The sequence below is a fragment of the Dreissena polymorpha genome, chromosome 6, assembly GCF_020536995.1.
Source record: "Dreissena polymorpha isolate Duluth1 chromosome 6, UMN_Dpol_1.0, whole genome shotgun sequence".
NCBI classification, from domain to species: domain Eukaryota; kingdom Metazoa; phylum Mollusca; class Bivalvia; order Myida; family Dreissenidae; genus Dreissena; species Dreissena polymorpha.
In genome coordinates, this window is record NC_068360.1 from 117,259,625 (window position 1) to 117,280,595 (window position 20,971).

Here is a 20,971-nt window from a genome sequence, read left to right on the forward strand (position 1 = left end):
TTTGGTAAAGGGTTAACATTTATGGATAGTTAACATGTTGGTCTACCTTTCACGCTTGACATGTATGCATTTATCACTTATAATTAAAAAGTTATTCCAAGCGTATTTCGATAAACTTTTAGTTTGAGAAGAAAATTGTTTATTCATCCCATAATGAATAAATAGCAAAAATGCATAACCAAGCCAAGTTCAACGACTTCCTGTGGCCATGTTTTTTGATGAATCAAATTTTCTTGAACAACTTTTTAATGGGAGCCTTCAAGGGATAAATTTGGCCCCAGGGGCATAATTTGAACAAACTTGGTAGAGAACTATAAGATGTCACTACATACCAAATTTGGTAGCCCTAGGCCCAATGGTTATGGACAGGAAGATTTTTAAAGTTTGCACAAATGAGGCTTTATATAAGCATATGTTCAGTTTTGTGAACCTCGGGGCAGGGCCAAATTTGAGCCCTGGGGAATAATTTGAACAAATTTGGTAGAGGACCATTAGATGTCACTACATACCAAATTTAGTAGCCCTAGGCTCTATAATTATTAACAAGAATTTAAATTTAGTAGCCCTAGGCTCTATAATTATTAACAAGAAGATTTTTAAAGTTTGCACAAAAATATGCCTTACTTAAGCATATGTTCATTTTTGTGACCCCCGGGGCAGGGTCAAATTTGACCCCAAGGGCATAATTTGAACAAACTTGGTAGAGGACTATAAGATGTCCCTACATACCAAAGTTGGTAGCCCTAGGCCCTACGGTTATGGACAAGATTTTTTAAGTCTACACAAAATAGGCTTTAAATAAGCATACAATGTATGTTCATTTTTGTGACCCCCGGGGCAGGGTCAAATTTGACCTCTGGGGCATAATTTGAACAAACAAAGTACAGAACTATTAAATGTCACTACATACCAAATGTGGAATCACTAGGCCCAATGGTTATGGACAAGAAGATTTTTAAAGTTTGCACAAAATAGGCTTTATATAAGCATATGTTCAATTTATTGACCCCTCCTTTGAAAGAGGTTCACCCCAGGAACATTTGTGAGAAGTTTTATCAGAATTGGACTTGTAGTTTAGGAGAAGAAGATGTTAAAAGAAAAAGTTAAAGCACGCAAGGACGTATGGACGACGGACACAGGACCATGACATAAGCCCCGCTGGCCTCTGGCCAGTGGAGCTATAAAAAAAAAACTTAATGCTTAATTTCCAGTTTATACTCACTGGCACATAGTCACTGTCAGTATCACTGCAGCTATTGTCTTCAACCCCAGTCAACAAGTGCCTTCTTCTCTTATAGTTTCTCAGATCCTTCTTCGAGACTGGTTTATTGCAGTTATCCCTGCTTTTGCTGCTGGATTTTGGTTGATTTCTACCAGTCCTTTTAAACCGTGATGAAGTGTGTTGTTCTTTTGTTGAACCCGTACTTGAGTCAGTGTCAGACAAAGACTGATCTTCTGAGGTAGTTTTGGGGGACTTTGATTTCCTTTTGGCTGATGTAGTGACTTTCCCCGCTTTCTCTAAAAAGCAACAAGGATAATGTCATAGTTTTAACATGTGAGATGTAATTGTTTTAGCTGTTATTGAACTTTTTAAAATATTATATTATTGACTCGTTCTTTTTTTAATAAGGTGTTTATTATATTGAAAAATTAAAAGAACACTATTATTGGTTAAAAGATGTCTAGAAAATAATTCATATTTACAGTAATGCACTAATAAGATGAACATTGTTTACAATATAGAGATTATAATCTGCTAAATTACCAAATCTGATCTTTTCCAAATAAAATGTCTAAAATGCTTATCTAAAGGTTGGTAGATTCTTTTCTGTACTTTAAATTATATTTAATTCATATGAGCTGGTCTCTGTGAAAACCATGCTGCATAATGCTTTGTCCCTGATAAGCCCGTGTACTCTGCACAGGCTAATTAGAGATGACACTACACTATTGTTTGTTTAAAAGAAGTCCTTCAATTAAACAAGAGCACCGCCTAACAGGTGCCACGCTCGGGTGCGGGTGCAGTTTGGAATAAATGAAAGCTTGTCAGAATTTATTTTTAGAGGTCACAGTGACCTTGACCTTTGACCTAGTGACCCCAAAATGGATGTGGCATGTAGAAGTTATCAAGGTGCAGCTACATGTGAAGTTTCAAAGTTGTAGGTTGAAGCAATTTGTTAATTTGTTAACAAAATGTTAAGGTTTAAGCACGACACGGACGGCGGAGGACGAGCTGGCTATGACAATACCTCGGGTTTTCTCCGAAAAGAGCCGAGCTAAAAATCCAGTCTAGCGAAAAGTGTTATCCATGATTTACCATCTGCACAGGCTAATCTGGAACGATACTTTATGTACATGCATAAAGGTTGGTTTTCCCAGAGGCTTGTTCAAATAACAATTTAAATACATCAGAGAAACTAGACCTACCAATTTCTTTTTCAACACTTTCGTACATCCTTTTTTCATACTCAGACTCATTGTAGTTGACTGATTTCTGTCTGCACCTTCTCCTCTATAACAAATCATGCAGGATCAAAGGTTTGAACTCAAAGTCTGAGATTGAAGGTGGAGCAAACATTTATCGGAAAATAGTATAAACTTGAGCTTTGTCACAGACGTGACGTATACCCCCACATTCTGTATTTACATATAATATTTTGCATTCTGTCTTCACAAAACAAGAGAAGCTAGTTTATGCCGATTTTTAAGAATTATTATGTCATAATCATTTATGGCAATTTTGACCTTTGAACTCTTGAATTCTTTCGCGTGACACTCCGTCCAATGACTGTGAACAAAATTAATGTTCAGATTCATTTTAAAGTCTCACAATGAATGACATAGTTATGACCCGAACAAGCTCATTTATGGCCATTTTTGACTTTTGAACTCCAAGTGTTACCTTGATTTAGAGATATTGACGTAATTCTTTCGCATGACACACTGTCCAATAATTGTGAACAAATATACTGAGTAATTTTCAAATCTCACAATGAATGACATAGTTATGGCCCGGACAAGATCATTTATGGCCATTTTGACCTTTGAACTCAAAGTGTGACTTTGACCTTGGAGATATCGACGTTATTCTTTGGCTGGCATGACACAACGTCCGATGATTGTAAACAAATGTACCGAGTAATTTTGAAATCTCACAATGAATGACATAGTTATGGCCCGGACAAGATCATTTATGGTCATTTTTGACCTTTGAACTCAAAGTGTGACCTTGACGTGGCAGATATCAACGTAATTCTTTTGCATGACACACCGTCCAATGATGGTGAACAAATGTGGCAAACGGTTTTAAAATCACACAATGAATGACATAGTTATGGCCCTGACAAGCTCATTTATTGCCATTTTTGACCTTTGAACTCAGAAGTGTGACCTTGACCTTAGAGATATCGATGTAATTCTTTTCGTGACCCATATTCAAACTTGACCTAGACATCATCTACATACAACTTCTGACCAAATTTGGTAAAGATCAGATGAAATTTTCGCAACAGACCGACCGACAAAGTGACTCCTATAAAGTCCCCATTACCAATGGTAATGGGGTTATAAAAAATATCAACTTCTTTTGCCCATTAATCTGATATGGTTGTTAAAAACTTTAATTTCCATATATATTGAGCGCTTTTATATCAAATAAATATTAGTTAAACAATTAACATTACACCAGCGGCGTACTTGACTTGTTGGCAATACATATACATTCTAAGAAAATATTTATTCAATAGTCATAAATACTGAATAGCCAAAAATACTGAAGCTTCTCATTAACAGATGTTTTTAATGTTAGTTGTTTAGAGAATAACAGGTTAGTAATTTAACGTAGGAGCATAACAAGAGATGTGTTTGTCAGAAACACAATGCCCCTTTCTGCGCCTCTTTGAAGCCATATATTTGACCTTTGACCCTTAAGGATGACCTTGACCTTTCATCACTCAAAATGTGCAGCTCCATGAGAAACACATGTATGCCAAACATCAAGTTGCTATCTGAAGCGACATAGAAGTTATGTGCATTTTTTCGAAACCTAAATGCGAAACCTAAATGCAAAGTGTGACGGAAAGACAGACAGACAGACGGACGGACGGTCCGATCAGTATATGCCCTCCTCCAGGGGCATTTAAAAATATAACAGGTTACTACCTAATTGCATATTCTGTTAGCATATAAAGTATTTCAACCACATTTGTATCAGACCAATATAGGATATTTATATGTTTATAAATGTTTTAAGATATGACAATGTAACCTTAATACTACCTTAACACAAACAAAATAAAGGAAGTCAACTGTGATTCTAAAAAAAAAGTGTCTCACTAATGTCTAATTACACATTATTTAACAAGGAGCTGACATATTGTTTCCAAGAAGATATTAGCAATACAGGCCAAATACACAAAGTACATAAGAAAATGATATTCATATTTAAGTACCTCAGAGCTGATAATGTTGTGCTGTGCTACTTGGAAGGACTCCTGGCTGTATTCTAGTCTGAAAGTTAAAACAGAACAAAACAAGAGATGTGTTTGTCAGAAACACAATGCCCCCTTCTGCGCTGCTTTAAAGCCATACATTTGACCTTTGACCTTTAAGGTTCACCTTGACCTTTCACCACTCAAAATATGCAGCTCCACAAGATACACATGCATGCCAAATATGAAGTAGATGTGCTCAATATTAAAAAAGTTATGATAAAACTTTTACGAAGGTGAAAGTTTTAAGAATGAAAAATACAATATTATTTGACGTTTGACCTTGAAGGATGAACTTGACCTTGATTTTTCACCACTCAAAATGAGCAGCTCCATGAGAAACACATGCATGGTAAATATCAAGTTGCTATGTTTAATATTGCAAAAGATATCAAACTTTAACCAAGGTTAAAGTTTTGGGACAGACAGACAGACAGACAGACAGACAGACAGACAGACAGACAGACAGACAGACAGACAGACAGACAGACAGACAGACAGACAGACAGACAGACAGACAGACAGACAGACAGACAGACAGACAGACAGACAGACAGACAGACAGACAGACAGACAGACAGACAGACAGACAGACAGACAGACAGACAGACAGACAGACAGACAGACAGACAGACAGACAGACAGACAGACAGACAGACAGACAGACAGACAGGACAAAAACAATATACCCCCGATCTTTCGATCCGGGGGCATAAAAACATACACAAAATGTGGTATAGCATCAGATTTAAATATTACACTCATCTTACCAACAGCTCAAGGTTGTCAACAAATCCTTTTGGGAAAACTTTTTATAAAACAAGAGCTGTGTTTGTGAAACACAATGACCCCTACTAGGCCATGTTTAAGCCATATATTTGACCTTTGACCTTGAAGGATGACCTTGACCTTTCACCACTCAAAATGTGCAACTCCATGATATATGCATGCATGCCAAATATCAAGTTGCTATCTTCAATATTGCAAAAGTTATGACCAAGGTTAAAGTTTTAGGACAGACACACACAATGACAGACACATACAATGACAGACAGGCCAAAAACAATATACCCCCGATCATTTGATCCAGGGGCATACAAAAATAATCATAACAAGTTTCCACTATGTAACTTTTACATATTAATCTGTTCTTGTTGTAGTGTTTACAACTAAATAATATCACACAGATGTTTCCATGATTGTTTAAAGTTTTTCTAAAATACTGAACATAAGGCTTGTTCTGTATGTTATGACAAAACTATGTGGAGTAATGGTAAAATGTATAAAAAAATATATATGGGCCAAGCTATGTAAAAAGTGGGTTTAATGCATGTTCGTAAATTGCCAACCCAGATTAGCCTGTGCAGTTTGTACAGGCTAATCAGGGACGACACTTTCCATTTTTATTGTCTTTTTTTGTTTAAAGGAAGACTGTTTGACAAAAAGAAAGCGTCGTCCCTGATCAGACTAAGCGGACTGCACGGGCTAATTTGGGAAACACTTTATGCATATGCATAAAAAAAACTTTTCACAGAGCGCGTCCCATATATATCATTGAGGCATCTTTTTGAAACTACATTTTAAAAATAATATAACAAGTATACAAGTATGTATGAACTCTTCCAAATACATGCTCAGAATTGCGGAGACAGCTTTTATAACTGTAAACTAAAAAGCAAATACATTTTAGATTCATCTTGTATAATAAGCTATTAAAAAAAATCACATCATGCAAAAATGGTTCTAATGCCATATGCGACCAGCATAGCTCCGACCCTGTTCGCCATGAAGTCAAGAAAGTTTGTTTGGCCTCATTAGAGAACAGGGTGGCTTCTGATCAGTCTGCATAGATAAACAGGCTGGTCTGGATCTATGCTGGCTGCAAATGGCATATGACTCATTTTTGCATGAAGTTGCACTTAGTTTTGCAATACAATACCTTTTATTTTTCCTTTGCAACCTATTTATAGCATTTTGTGCCAACTTCAGGTTCTTTTTAAGGGTCTGAATCAACTCCTCCTTAAAAATACCAAAACTATATTAACATAATCTGTAACATTTCATTTAAATTCATTGTAATTATTCAGTTTTTAAGCAATTAAAAGCCTACAATGGGAATACAATCTGTAGTAATCGGAGCAACTTTCTTCAGCCTGCACAGGCTGATCAAGGATGACACTTTCCTCTTGCATGGAATTTTTCATTAAAAAGAAATCTCCTTTAAACAAAGTTGAGTGAAGGCTGAAAGTGTTGTCCTTGATAAGAATGTGTGGACTGCACGATCTCATAAGGTTTGATGATCCTGATTATTGTTATTTGTAGTTTAAAGTACAAAGTTTAAAGTATAATACTTTTAAAAACATTTACACAATCTTCCGGCTTTGTATACGTACTCGTTCCAGGTGGTTACTCAACATCAATGGTAATACAAAATTCAAGAAAAACAACCAATTATTACAAAGATATACGGTGACATTAAATCCTGAATGTGTGAACACAAGGCAGGTAATGTTTTCCATCAATTACGGCTACTTACATGCTCACAAGGTGGGCACAGCCAATCCCCGAGTGGTACCAGGGACAGGGGCGGAATCAGGCAGGTCATGTGATAGCCACTGTCACAATAATCACACAGGAGAATCTGCAAAGATAAAAGGTTATGCGATAGCCACTGCAATAATAATCACACAGGAGAATCTGTAAAGATAAAAGGTCATGTGATAGCCACTGTAATAATAATCACACAGGAGAATCTGCAAAGATAAAAGGTCATGTGATAGCCACTGTAAAAATTATCAGAGAGGAGAATCTGCAAGGATAATAGGTCATGTGATAGTCACTGTACCAACTAAGACACAGGAGAATCTGCAAAGATAAAAGGTCATGTGATAGCTCATGTAACAATTATCACACATGAGAATCTGCAAGGATAATGGGTCATGTGATAGTTCATGTAACAACTATCACACATGAGAATCTGCAAGGATAATGGGTCATGTGATAGCTCATGTAACAACTATCACACATGAGAATCTGCAAGGACAAAATACCATGTGATAGCCACTGAACCAACTATCACACAGGAGAATCTGCAAGGATAAAAGGTCATGTGATAGCCCATGTAACAACTATCACACAGGAGAATCTGCAAGGATAAAAGGTCATGTGATAGCCCATGTAACAACTATCACACAGGAGAATCTGCAAGGACAAAATACCATGTGATAGCCACTGAACCAACTACCGTATTTCCTCGATTATAAGACGGATTGACTATAAGACGAGACCCCAACTTTAGGTCCAGATTGGCTGTATTTTGCGTAGACTCGCTTATAAGACGGGGCAATTTTTTAAAGACGAAAATCGGTAAAATTTCAATAGTCAAAATTTGTTGGTCGGCCATTTTGTAAGTAAGTACAATACACCAAGTAAGCTCGTTATCGGATTCGTTCCCTGATTCACGTCATCCTTTAAACTTGATTAGTGTTGGAGGTATAATGCCATCTGTGTCCATTAAACACCCAATTAACGGCTTAATAAACAAGAGTATTGTCTGACAATTAGTTGCTAGCTGTTTGTAGCACCAAGCTATCTGTAGGGGGTCTGTTAGGGGTCAATACTATCTCGAATTGTATCAATAAAACTGCCAATTAACGGCTAGATAACGGTTGCACATGTTGATAGTCAGTCGGCAATAAACAAACTGTCATCTATGACAATAGTGTTTGCACAACAATTGCAGTTTAATTGGAAACAAATAGGTGTTTTATTTAGAAAAATAAAGATACAGATAATAAAGCATGACGTACATTTACCCTGCATTCCCTGAAAATAGAACAAAATATGCAAAACATTATTTATTATAATGAAATAGATAGACGATATATTTATATAAATTTAAGAAACGTTAATTGTTTCCAACCGATTTATTCAAAATGACATAAGCGATCTAACGCTGATTCTTCACCGCCACAGTAGCAACGATCCGCAGTAAATATTTTGCTGCAAATAGAAAATAATAGAATAATAACAACAGTATTTGTACACATTTGCTTTAATAAATTTTTATGTTTAATTTTTATTCGATTTTAAACTCGCGAGTATTCCAAACAGACATATCATTTATAATATATCATAACATAAGGATGTAAGCGGCAAATCACGTATCTAAACGAAAGTAGTTTCTTTTCTTCATCAGAAATACGGTTATCACTTCACAAAAATTGGTAAAGAAACTTATTTTTTTCGTAGACTGCGCTTATAAGACGACCCCCCCACTTTAGGCCTTAAAAAATCAGGAAAAAAACCCGTCTTATAATCGAGGAAATACGGTATCACACAGGAGAATCTGCAAGGATAAAAGGTCATGTGATAGCCCATGTAACAACTATCACACAGGAGAATCTGCAAGGATAAAAGGTCATGTGATAGCCCATGTAACAACTATCACACAGGAGAATCTGCAAGGATCACAGGTTGGGATAGGAACATATGAGCTCCTTTCTGGGAAATCTGGACTAAAAGCATGTGTGTAAAGTGTCATCCCAGATTAACCTGTGAATTTTGCACAGCCTAATCAGGGAAACCACTTTCCCCTTTTACGGAATTTTTAGTTGAAAGGAAGTCACTTCTAAACAAAAATCCAGTTTAGGCGGAAATTGTCAACCCTTATAAGCCTCTGGGAGCTGCATGGACTTATCTGGGACGACACTCTAGGCATATGCATATAGCCCAGTTTACATGAACGCCTCTAATACATGTATAGTTAAGCCATTGTCATTTTGTTTGCTTGAATGTAAAGCTATTGTGTGACAGTATTTGAGTACTATCATGACAGTCATTTAAATAAGTCATACTTTCATGAGAACATTGTTGTCTTCTATTTTGGTAGTAATAGATTTAAGCCAGATGTTTAGATCTTTAAAAATAATCCAAACAGATAAAATGTCTTAGAGTAAAACGCTGAAAATAAAAGTAGAACTATAACATCAACAAAATTATAGTTTTATACAATTGCAAATAATGTTCTACTTTATGATGAGAATCTAATTGACCAGTCGCCAAAGTATCGATCGCTCCGCCCACATTTTTCGATCAGCCAATCAGATATCGATTTTTCACACACCCCTCAGCAACGCTTATCTGGCCGCCATTTTGCCCGACAACAAATCGTGTTGTACATATGGAATGGACGTAATTTTTAACAGTTTACACAGATTTTATATCAAATGCATGATCATTACTGTTTGATCATTATTCAAAATTGTAGGTGCTATACATACTTAATAAAAGGTTATTATTTTATCTTTATTTCTTGAACATATGAACGAGTAATGAGAAAACAAACACAATAAATAGTTTAACCACACCAGGTGTGTGTTCTATAAAACGTGTTATACCGTTTGATGCACACTATTATTAAGCAGTTTGGGCAACATAATAATTGCCACACGTGCTTATTAATCTCAGCGTAATTGTCGATGATTAATAAATAACAGTATGTTGCGTGGATCTCAGAATGAAGGAACATTAAGGTATTGTTAGGTACTGTACACAAGAAAACTATTTAATTACTAAAATGATTTCCAATTATATATTTATTTTCTGTGGATCATAAACAAGGGAAATCATTATAAATTGTTAACTTAAATATTGTTTTAACTAAAGTAAAAACAACAAAAAGGTGATTTCAACGCGGCTTAGCCAGCTTAAAGCGACTTCAAGTGTAAAATGTACAGCTTATAATACACCAACAACATTTCTAATACAACATATATTGATACGGGGAGAAATGTGAAAATTGCAATTAACATATAAGGGCCATCTTGTCATAAATAAGCAAATGCATAATATGCTAAATGTATTCAATTCGAATGTTTGTGAACAGCACCGTAATACCAACATTTAATTTTTTGATAGTGAAATGTAACAGGTTCCCATTAAACATAAATGAAATAAAATGCATATTAGACTATCTGTTAATGAAACCACAAAATTAGGCCTGTATTAAATTATGGTTACAATCAAAATTTAATTTATATCTAAATAAAAAACAAGAGTACCGCCTTGCGCGTGCAGACCGCGCATCTATTTTCTTTTTAAAGATGATTTTTAATCACAAAGGAGGGAGGGGTGGAGTGAAGAGGGGTGTATAGTGTGGGGGTGTGGACATTTATAACATTATCTTCCAAAAATGCGGAAAAAAAATGCGAAAAAAATTGGGGGGGGTGTTTCAAACATAAAATAATAAAAATAAATATTTGTGTTTTTTAACGGTTTCAAAAAAAATATAATTGGGGGGTGGGGCGGGGGGGGGGGAGGGGGTATAGTGTGAGGGTTTGGTGGTCATTTGTGAGATGATCTTAAAAAAATTAGGGGGGGGATTCGGGGGGAGGGGGGGAGGGGATTCTTGGGTGCGATAATTGGACGGTATTTCAAACATAAAATAATAAAAATAAATATTTGTGTTTTTTAACCGTTTCAAAAAAACAAATGGGGGTGGGATGGGAGGGGTATAGTGTAAGGGTGTGGTGATCATTTGTGAGATGATCTAAAAAAAAAAAAAAATTTAGGGAGGGGGAGGGGGGGAGGGGGGGAGGGCATGGGGGATGGTTTGGGTGGAGTCTATTGTGGTATGTCAGGTAAGAGTAGTTTTGTCACAGTATCAATCAAATCTAATCAAAAATAAAGAAGTTATGGCAATTTTAGCAAAATTTAATAATTTGACCTTGACAGTCAAGGTCGTTAAAGGGTCAAGGTAAAATTCAACTTGCCAGGTACAGTAACCTCATGATAGCATGAAAGTATTTGAAGTTTGAAAGCAATAGCCTTGATACTTTAGAAGTAAAGTGGATCGAAACACAAATTTAACCATATATTCAAAGTTACTAAGTCAAAAAAGGGCCATAATTCCGTAAAAATGACAACCAGAGTTATGCAACTAGTCCTTTTACTGTACCCTTATGATAGTTTGCAAGTGTTCCAAGTATGAAAGCAATATCTATGATACTTTAGGGGTAAAGTGGACCAAAACACAAAACTTAACCAAATTTTCAATTTTCTAAGTATAAAGGGCCCATAATTCCGTCCAAATGCCAGTCAGAGTTACATAACTTTGCCTGCACAGTCCCCTTGTAATAGTTAATAAGTGTTGCAAGTATGAAAGCAATAGCTTTGATACTGTAGGAATAAAGTGGACCTAAACACAAAACTTAACCAAATTTTCAATTTTCTAAGTATAAAAAGGGCACATAATTCTGTCAAAATGCCAGTCAGAGTTACATTACTTTGCCTGCACAGTCCCCTTATGATAGTTAGTTAGTGTTGCAAGTATGAAAGCAATAGCTTTGATACTTAAGAAATAAAATGGACCTAAACACAAAACTTAACCAATATTCTAAGTATAAAAAGGGCACATAATTCTGTCAAAATGCAAGCCAGAGTTATCTAACTTTGCCTGCCCAGTCCTCTCATGATAGTAAGTAAGTGTACCAAGTTTGAATGCAATAGCATTGATACTTTCTGAGAAAAGTTGACCTAAACGCAAAACTTAACCGGACGCCAACGCCGACGCCAAGGTGATGACAATAGCTCATATTTTTTTTTCAAAAAATAGATGAGCTAAAAATCGGTGTCTTTTTTAAAATAAGACAATAAAACAAAGATCTAAACATTTTTAATAAACAAAAAAACCATCGTGATATGGATATGTCATTTGCGTTTAAAAAAAATATTTTCAAAATTATATATGAATAGCCACCGGGTTCACTGTCAGACGGTTGAATACAAGTTCAAAATCAGTATGAAATAAATGCTCATTTTAACAACGGATTTTTCATCAACTCCCTATATAATATGTATAAGAAACGTTTCTGATAGTCAGTCTGCCGTTAACTCATTTATTTTGATTACGCCATTTCTCTCTGACGTATTTATGATTGTATTAACGTTTTACAAAGCAGTTTAGTTTAGTGTGCAGCTTTAATAATTTATATTATAGAAAAGGGCATAATACATCATTACAAATATAGAATTTCCCTCACGATAGCGATCTGCTTGTCGGAGTTTTCTAATCACTAGACCACGTGACTATGTGGGCGGAGCGATCGATAATTTGGCGACTGGTCAATTAATGTTCACTGAAAATCCCCTGTAATCTGTACATATCTTATCATATGACACATCAACACAATATCTGACTTTGCAACAAAACTGTGCAATTGTGTCGGTAATGGCATAAACTTGTCATTAACTATTTCACTAAAGAAAATAGCATTTGATTTATTGTAAAGATTATTTGATTTTTTTAACAATAATTTGTCAATGATTTTTATAGTTTGGGTTTTGCTTGTGAAAATACATTATTTACATAAAAACATTATACACTTGCTTTAAGATGTTTAATGTCAGCTTTTAATAAAATATAGCCTTGCTCTGGGAAAACATGATTAATGTAATGTGTGTATAGTGTCGGCCCAGATTAGATTTAGCAGCCCTGCACAGGCTTGTAATGGAGGACATCTTCTACCTAAACTTTAAAAGCAACACAAACTTTAAACAAAACAAGGGTTGTTTGTAAAACATGCATGCCCCCCTATATGGGCTATAAGTTGTAGTAGCAGCCATTGTGTGAATACGTTTTTTGTCACTGTTAACAAGTGGTGGTGGTGGTGGTGGTGGTGGTGGTGGTGGTGGTGGTGGTGGTGGTGGTGGTGGTGGTGCAGTTAGCCTTACATTTGGTAAAATTTAAATATATTTTAAGGGAGGCAAATGCTGTAACAAAAACAACATGCATAAACGGTAGTTGTTTCCCTTGTTTGAACCATGCTAAATCCTTAAAATGCCTATTTACAGTAACTGTGACCTTCACCTGTGACCTTGACCTTTGACCTAGTGACCTCAAAATCAATAGGGGTCATCTGCGAGTCATGATCAATGTACCTATGAAGTTTCATAATCCTAGGCCCAAGCGTTCTTGAGTTATCGTCTGACAACCACCTGGTGGACGGACCAACCCACAGACAGACCGACATGAGCAAAGCAATATACCCAAATATATTACAAGGGAGGCAAATGCTGTAACAAAAAGAACATGCATAAACGGTAGTTGTTTCCCTTGTTTGAACCATGCTAAATCCTTAAAATGCCTATTTCCAGTAACTGTGACCTTCACCTGTGACCTTGACCTTGACCTGGTGACCTCAAAATCAATAGGGGTCATCTGCGAGTCATGATCAAATGTACCTATGAAGTTTCATGATCCTAGGCCCAAGCGTTCTTGAGTTATCGTCTGACAACCACCTGGTGGACGGACCGACCGACAGACAAAATGGCTATTTCCAGTAACTGTGACCTTGACCTTTGACCTAGAGACCTCAAAATCAATAGGGGTCATCTGCGAGTCATGATCAATGTACCTATGAAGTTTCATGATCCTAGGCCCAAGCGTTCTTGAGTTATCGTCTGACAACCACCTGGTGGACGGACCTACCGACAGACAGACCGACATGAGCAAAGCAATATACCCCCTCTTCTTCGAAGGGGGGCATAAAAACAAACTAAGAAAGCAGAAAGTGAAGTCCCTGATTAGCCTGTGCGGGCTGCAAAGGATAATATGGGACAATACTTTGCTCAAATGAATTGAGCCCTGTTTTTTTAAGCACTAGGCTCAAATTATCAAATGTATGTCCATACTGTATGAGGTAGTCGACTACTCGAACAGGCTTTACATGGATCTGTGTCTTCTACTTGTTCTTGTTTCTCTTCAGTTCCTTCATCATTGTCAGCATCATTCTCATCATCTTCTTCTTCTTCTGCATCACTATTTCTGAACTCTGAGTAGTTTAAACCTTTTGCAAGTAGACACAACAAAGCATTAAGATAAAAATGGATTGGAACAGTAACATGTTATTTGCTGTTTAATTAGTCGCATACAATAATAATTTTTAATTAAGACATTCAGAACATTTTAAAACATTTAATATGTATAAGCAGTTAAATGTAAAAAAATCTAAATAAATAAAATTTGTGATATTTTTTTCCTTGTTTTTAAAAGCATTTGAGTCAAATCAAGGCAGTCAGTTAACCTTCTCACTTTTTTGCAGGTTACAACAATTGACGAACATGTATTAACCCTGGTTTCCCAGATTGTGGTTCACATACAAATGCAAGAAAATTATAACCTTTTTGGCACCACTAATACAAACAAGGGCTGTTTGTAAAACATGCATGCCCCCCATATGGGCTGTCAGTTGGAGTGGCAGCCATTGTGTGAATAAGTTTTTTGTCACTGTGACCTTGACCTTTGACCTAGTGACCTGATAATCAATAGGGGTCATCTTCGAGCCATGATCAATGTACCTATGAAGTTTCATGATCCTAGGCGTAAGCTTTCTTGAGTTATCATACCAAAACCATTTTACTGTGTCAAGTCACCGTGACCTTGACCTTTGACCTAGTGACCTGAAAATTTATAGGGGTCATCTGCGAGTCATGATCAATGCACTTATGAAGTTTCATAATCCTAGGCATAAGCGTTCTTGAGTTATCATCCGGAAACCATTTTACTGGTTCAAGTCACCGTGACCTTGACCTTTGACCTAGTAACCTGAAAACCAATAGGGGTCATCTGTGAGTCATGATCAATGTACCTATGAAGTTTCATGATCCTAGGCATAAGGGTTCTTGAGTCATCATCCGGAAACCATTTTACTGGTTCGAGTCACCGTGACCTTGACCTTTGACCTAGTGACCTGAAAATCAATAGGGTTCATCTGCGAGTCATGATTAATGTACCTATGAAGTTTCATGATCCTAGGCGTAAGCGTTCTTGAGTTATCATCCGGAAACCATAAGGTGGACGGACCAACTGACCGACGGACCGACCGACATGTGCAAAACAATATACCCCCTCTTCTTTAAAGGGGGGCATAAATATCTATTGAAATCATAGTTGTGAGAAGAAGTTACATTTCATAGCTGCTGCCCTCTTTGCATTTCTACCAAGAACAGCTGGCTTCCCATCTGCACCATCAAAGTCAAGCTGTTCATCTTCATTTAGATCATCAGCATCATCACTCTGAAAAACATTATGCGTTAATATGATCCTCGATATACAAAAACGTGGCTGAATGCATATGTTTTAAGTGTCGTACCCCATTAGCCTGTACAGTCAACTCAGGCTTATTGTGGAAAACAGTTTAAGCGAAGACAGAGTTTAGAAGGAAAAATTCCATAAAAGCTGAAAATGTTGTCCCTCATATAGCCTGTATGGAGAACATGCATTAATCCTAGCTTTCCAAGAGGAAGGCTCATATCCATTACACTTCAGTACTAACAAAATATTTGTTCTTGCCTTTGTTACGTTATTTTTACACTTAATTAGTCAGAATATCTTATTGATATTATGGTAATGATACAAGTTTACTAAAATATGCGTGCTAGTTGTCACTGTATATGCTGCCAAAAAGGGCTTTAGACTTAGTTTGTATTGTCCATGCTGAATGCATTTCCACCAATAATATATATATATATATCAATGTGTTTGGCAAAATTGGCATTGTAGAAATTATTATGTTTTGGTCTTAATATGTATACAAAACATAATAATACATTTTTTAGGTCTTATTCAGGAAGGAACAGAACTTTTTAACATTCCACACATAAATGTCAGGACTTCAAAACATTTTAAGGACCAACCCTTATTAACTACAAATTCAACAACTAGGCTTATCTGATCATTGTCTACACTTACTTTTGCTGATAGTCTTTACCTATTGAGCTGTGTCATGGGAAAACGGGTCTAATGCAAAATGCGGTCAACATAGCTTTAGACCAGCCTGCACATTCGCAGTCTGGTCAGGAGATACCGCCCCTGTCACCCAACAAGGCTACAAAACCTTGCTTTACTTAAGAGCAGACAGGGAAGCAATTGGGCAGGCTAATTTAAAGCTACACAGGCTGCATATGCTATAAGACCTATTTTCGCACATTTCAGCGCTTTTTCTGAAAAACTATAACTGACACCTATAATTTATCAACAAAACAACTGTCATTGGGTCCTTAGGGGGTTCATGACATGATTTTAATTGTCAAGGTATATTAGAGCTTAAACATAAATTACAGAAATGCCTTTTAACTTAATGATACAATTAATTTCAGTAATTAAATCTGAGAAGGACTTTTTTATGCTTACCATTGCTGACTCCGCCTCCTCGTTGTCTAAGTCATCCTCTTCCTCCGAAGACAAGTTAGCAGATATATCACTGTAAAAAGAGCTGTCTGAGGATTCAGTGTCGTCATAATGTATTTTCATTCCACCTTTCTTCCTTGTACGCGTTGGAAATTTACACTTTGGTGTATGTGCCACATTCTGAACTGGTTTGGATTCTTCTGTTGATTTCTTTTTGATTGCTATTGCCCTTTCATGTACGAAAAAGCTCAAGCCAACTTTGTGATGAATAGACTGTGTATGAGACGGATGGTCAAAGACTTCACCCGTGCTCTGAACATAGTATTTGCCATCGCTCCCTGCATACAAAATTAATCCTTTCCTTGGAGAAATAATTTTCTCCTTCAGTTTGTCGGTAATGTTCCCTTTGATGGAAGAAAGAGTAAGTAATTTGCCATCATTTTTCCATGCATGCACAGTCATTCCATTCTTTGGAGAACTAATTTTCTCCTTCAGTTTATCTCTCATGCTTTCTTGGATGGAAGTAACAGCTTTAACAGGAGATTGTCTGCATTTCTGTGCACAGTGCGGCAATGCTTTGTTCATATAACACATTTTAGGTTTCTCTCCAACATTGAGCACAGTCATGTCAGCTGTACTTCCAGGTACAGCAGAGGAAATGTTAACTTGAAACTTGTTAACAGGTGTCAAACTTGAAAACGATGATGAAATCACTGGTGTTGAAGTTGAAGAGGATGATGAAACTGTTGGTGTTGAACTTGAAGATGAAATCACAGGTGTCAAACTTGAAGGTGATGGTAAAGTCACTGTTGTTGAACTGGTTGCAGAGGTTTCAAGTTTGTAAATAAACTTCTTACCTGACAAAGATGGTAAGAAAACAAGTCTAGAAGCAGTATTTTGAACATCTTTTGTTTTCTTAACAACATGCTGTGGTATAGTTATTTCAGAAAACTGTGAGCAAGAAACAGTACCTGATGATAAGCCAAGTGTATTTGGCATGGCTGTCATTTGTAGGTTTCCTCTTAAGGCTTGTTTTGCCTGAATGCTACATTTTTCAATGGAATTTAAAACGGCGGGAGAGATCTCTTGCTGATTGGTTGAATTTGAATTGTGCGTCGTGGTTGCATGATTTGAATCACAAGTGAATCCTTCTGTGTCAGCATTTAACTTCCTATTATCACTTATATCTATCTTGTCTGTGCAAGCTTTTAACTGCTCATTAACGCTTTTATCTATCTTGTCTGTTTTTCCTGCAGAGCATCTTGTGTTTTTGTCAGTATGAATATCAGTTTTGGCCATATTTGCTTCACTAACTGTACTACTATTGTCTATGGAAGTTTTGGTAGTAACCTCTTTACCTGACTCGTCTGTAGCAAAATTTATTTCATCTTTAACTTTCTTGATGTCTTCAAGCATTGTGACAACTGAACCTTTAACACTTTCATCTGTCACTGAATGTTTACTAGGTATGCATGCATTTACATTCTTATTTGTTTCAACCTTCACTTTAACATCGTCGTTGGCAATATTGCTTAATGCACACACTTTAACAACCAGATCTGATACAGGTTTACCACAATAATTGTTATCATTGTTTGTGCTTGAATTCTCTGGTACCGGCTTCATATCCTTCAAACCAGGTTTAAGATCAGGACATTTATGCTCAGCAGTATCATCATATTTCATTCCAGATGACTTTGTAACATCAAAAATGCATGTATCAGGCTTTATTTCCTTTGCATCTGTACAAATTAGTTTTCCTTTTGATCTATTTGAACCATAATCATCAAAACAGCTCAGTTTTTTAAGGTGATGCTCATTATCTGAGTTCAATTTTTTCAGATGCACACTGCAGTGTTTCAGGCCATGAAGTCGTTCGTCCTCTAGAACTTCATGTTTATCACGAAGAGGCGGGGCTTTGAAAAAGAGTGGAGAGCACATTGGCTGAAACCCTAAGCCAGCCACTGAAAAGAAACGAGAGCATGTATGTGACAACCAGATGTATTTAATCCTGAGTACACTAAGCTGTTCAGATTGACCTGTTTGTTGTCCTTAAGACAAGAGCACCGAATAACAGGTGCCAGTGCTCCGCTGTGGGTGTAGCTTTGAATATAAATGAAAGCTTGTCAGATTTTTTTTTGTCTTTTGTTTTTAGAGGTCACAGTGACCATGATCTTTGACCTGGTCCTAGTGACCCAAAAATGGGCTTGGCTTGTAGAACTTCTCAAAGTGCATCTACATATGAAGTTTGAAAGTTGCAGGTGGAATCACTTTGATTTTAGAGCCAATATTAAGGTTTTAGCACGACACCTACAGCAGACAGTGGAGGACACAACATGACACAACACGACTGGTATATTACATTACTTGAAAAAAGTTCATATTTTCAGTATATTCGGTAATAAAAATTGTGCAATGTGAAATCAAAAGTACATCACGAAAATAGGTGACATAACGATATACACACTATAATTAACGCAAGTAGATTGATCATTTTATATATAAACAAGGGCTGTGTGTAAAACATGCATGCCCCCCATATGGGCTGTCAGTTGTAGTGGCAGCCATTGTGTGAATACGTTTTTTGTCACTGTGACCTTGACCTTTGACCTAGTGACCTGAAAGTCAATAGGGGTCATCAGCGAGTCATGATCAATGTACCTATGAAGTTTTATGATCCTAGGCCTAAGTATTCTTGAGTTATCATCAGGAAACCATTTTACTGTTTCAAGTCACTGTGACCTTGACCTTTGACCTAGTGACCTGAAAATTAATAGGGGTCATCTGCGAGTCATGATCAATGTACCTATGAAGTTTGATGATCCTAGGCATAAGCATTCTTGGGTTATCATCCGGAAACCATTTTACTATTTCAAGTCACTGTGACCTTGACCTTTGACCTAGTGACCTGAAAATCAATAGGGGTCATCTGCCAGTCATGATCAATATACCTATGAAGTTTCATGATCCTAGGCGCAAGCATTCTTGAGTTATCATCCGAAAACCATTTTACTGTTTCGAGTAACTGTGACCTTGACCTTTGATCTAGTGACCTGAAAATCATTAGGGGTCATCTGCCAGTCATGATCAATGTACCTATGAAGTTTCATGATCCTAGGCCTAAGCGTTTTTGAGTTATCATCCGGAAACCATCTGGTGGACAGACCGACTGACGGACCGACATGTGCAAAACAATATACCCCCTTTTTTTCAAAGGGGGGCTAAATATATACATTCACTACGCATGCACAATTTGCATTCCTGGGTTTACCATGTGATGAAGATGATCAATCTACTGGCGTTAACTGGTAGTTACTTGGTACCGGTACCCAGGAAAATTTATTACCAAATATACTGAAGATATGAAAACTTAACAACTTTTATCATGTCATGTAATTTACCAGTCGTGATATTTTAATCAATATAAACTAATAATTGTAAAAAATACGGCATTCAACAAATTTTCTTTTCTATATCGTCGTGGTTGACGATATCTTTAAGCTTAAACATCATAGATTTCAATAATAGTAGATAGTAATAAGTCCACAGACTACACACATACTTTTTTGTCTGCTGTCAGTTTCGGTCGCCATATTGACCACAGATGACACCACAGGAGCTGTGTTGCTAGGCAGCGTGGGATCTGCATTCTCCAGGGCCACTTCATCACTCTGAAGGGAATCTATCAGCGATTCCAAGCCCTCCATGTCACTACAAGAAAAGGGATCAAATGAGCTTTGTTCTGGGAAAACATCAACTTTTAATATAAAGTTTTATATCTATTTCTACTCATGTTCAAAATTGATTGGTTGTTTACATATGTACTGCATTTAAAGAATGAACAACAGTGAATTAATAAACTTATCCAGCAATAACAGCCATTTATATATATATATGTATCTGTTTATTTTTGAATTAGAACACTGAAGTTTTTAAAATTACAATAATTATACAATCTTTTGATTAAGTGTGTTTTGCATGAGTGTGGCTATTATGCTTAAATGTTTAAATGCTCAAACCGAGAAACTAGCGCCCAGGTTTCCTCCCCTGTGAGTTCATTCAGCAACTGTCTGTAGAGAAGCAGGGATCCAGACGATTCCTGGAAAAGTCAAGATTGAAACGGGACATGAATTTCTTGATTGCGTCATGTAAATGTCATGTCCATTATTGTTAAAAGACCACAAACCTCTTAATGTGTTATTCATCTAATTTATAGAGATTTAACCCTTAACTTCTCATATACTTATTTTACCCTGTTTGTAGTCCATTAGAAAACCAAATCATATTACAG

At 36.6% G+C, this 20,971-nt stretch overlaps 1 protein-coding gene across 1 annotated transcript in view; it reads right to left on the reverse strand.

Moving 5' to 3' along the window:
• The window catches only part of LOC127834137 (putative uncharacterized protein DDB_G0277255), a 32,225-nt gene that overhangs the window by 4,710 nt on the left and 6,544 nt on the right, over positions 1 to 20,971 (reverse strand). The window contains exons 5-14 of the mRNA XM_052359768.1: positions 20,700 to 20,779; positions 20,243 to 20,391; positions 16,684 to 18,644; positions 15,459 to 15,567; positions 14,184 to 14,338; positions 7,027 to 7,131; positions 6,430 to 6,509; positions 4,452 to 4,509; positions 2,428 to 2,512; positions 1,223 to 1,518 (exon numbers count right to left, since the gene is read on the reverse strand). Coding sequence (XP_052215728.1) covers positions 1,223 to 1,518; positions 2,428 to 2,512; positions 4,452 to 4,509; positions 6,430 to 6,509; positions 7,027 to 7,131; positions 14,184 to 14,338; positions 15,459 to 15,567; positions 16,684 to 18,644; positions 20,243 to 20,391; positions 20,700 to 20,779 — 3,078 coding nt within the window. The remainder of the gene's footprint in view (positions 1 to 1,222; positions 1,519 to 2,427; positions 2,513 to 4,451; positions 4,510 to 6,429; positions 6,510 to 7,026; positions 7,132 to 14,183; positions 14,339 to 15,458; positions 15,568 to 16,683; positions 18,645 to 20,242; positions 20,392 to 20,699; positions 20,780 to 20,971) is intronic.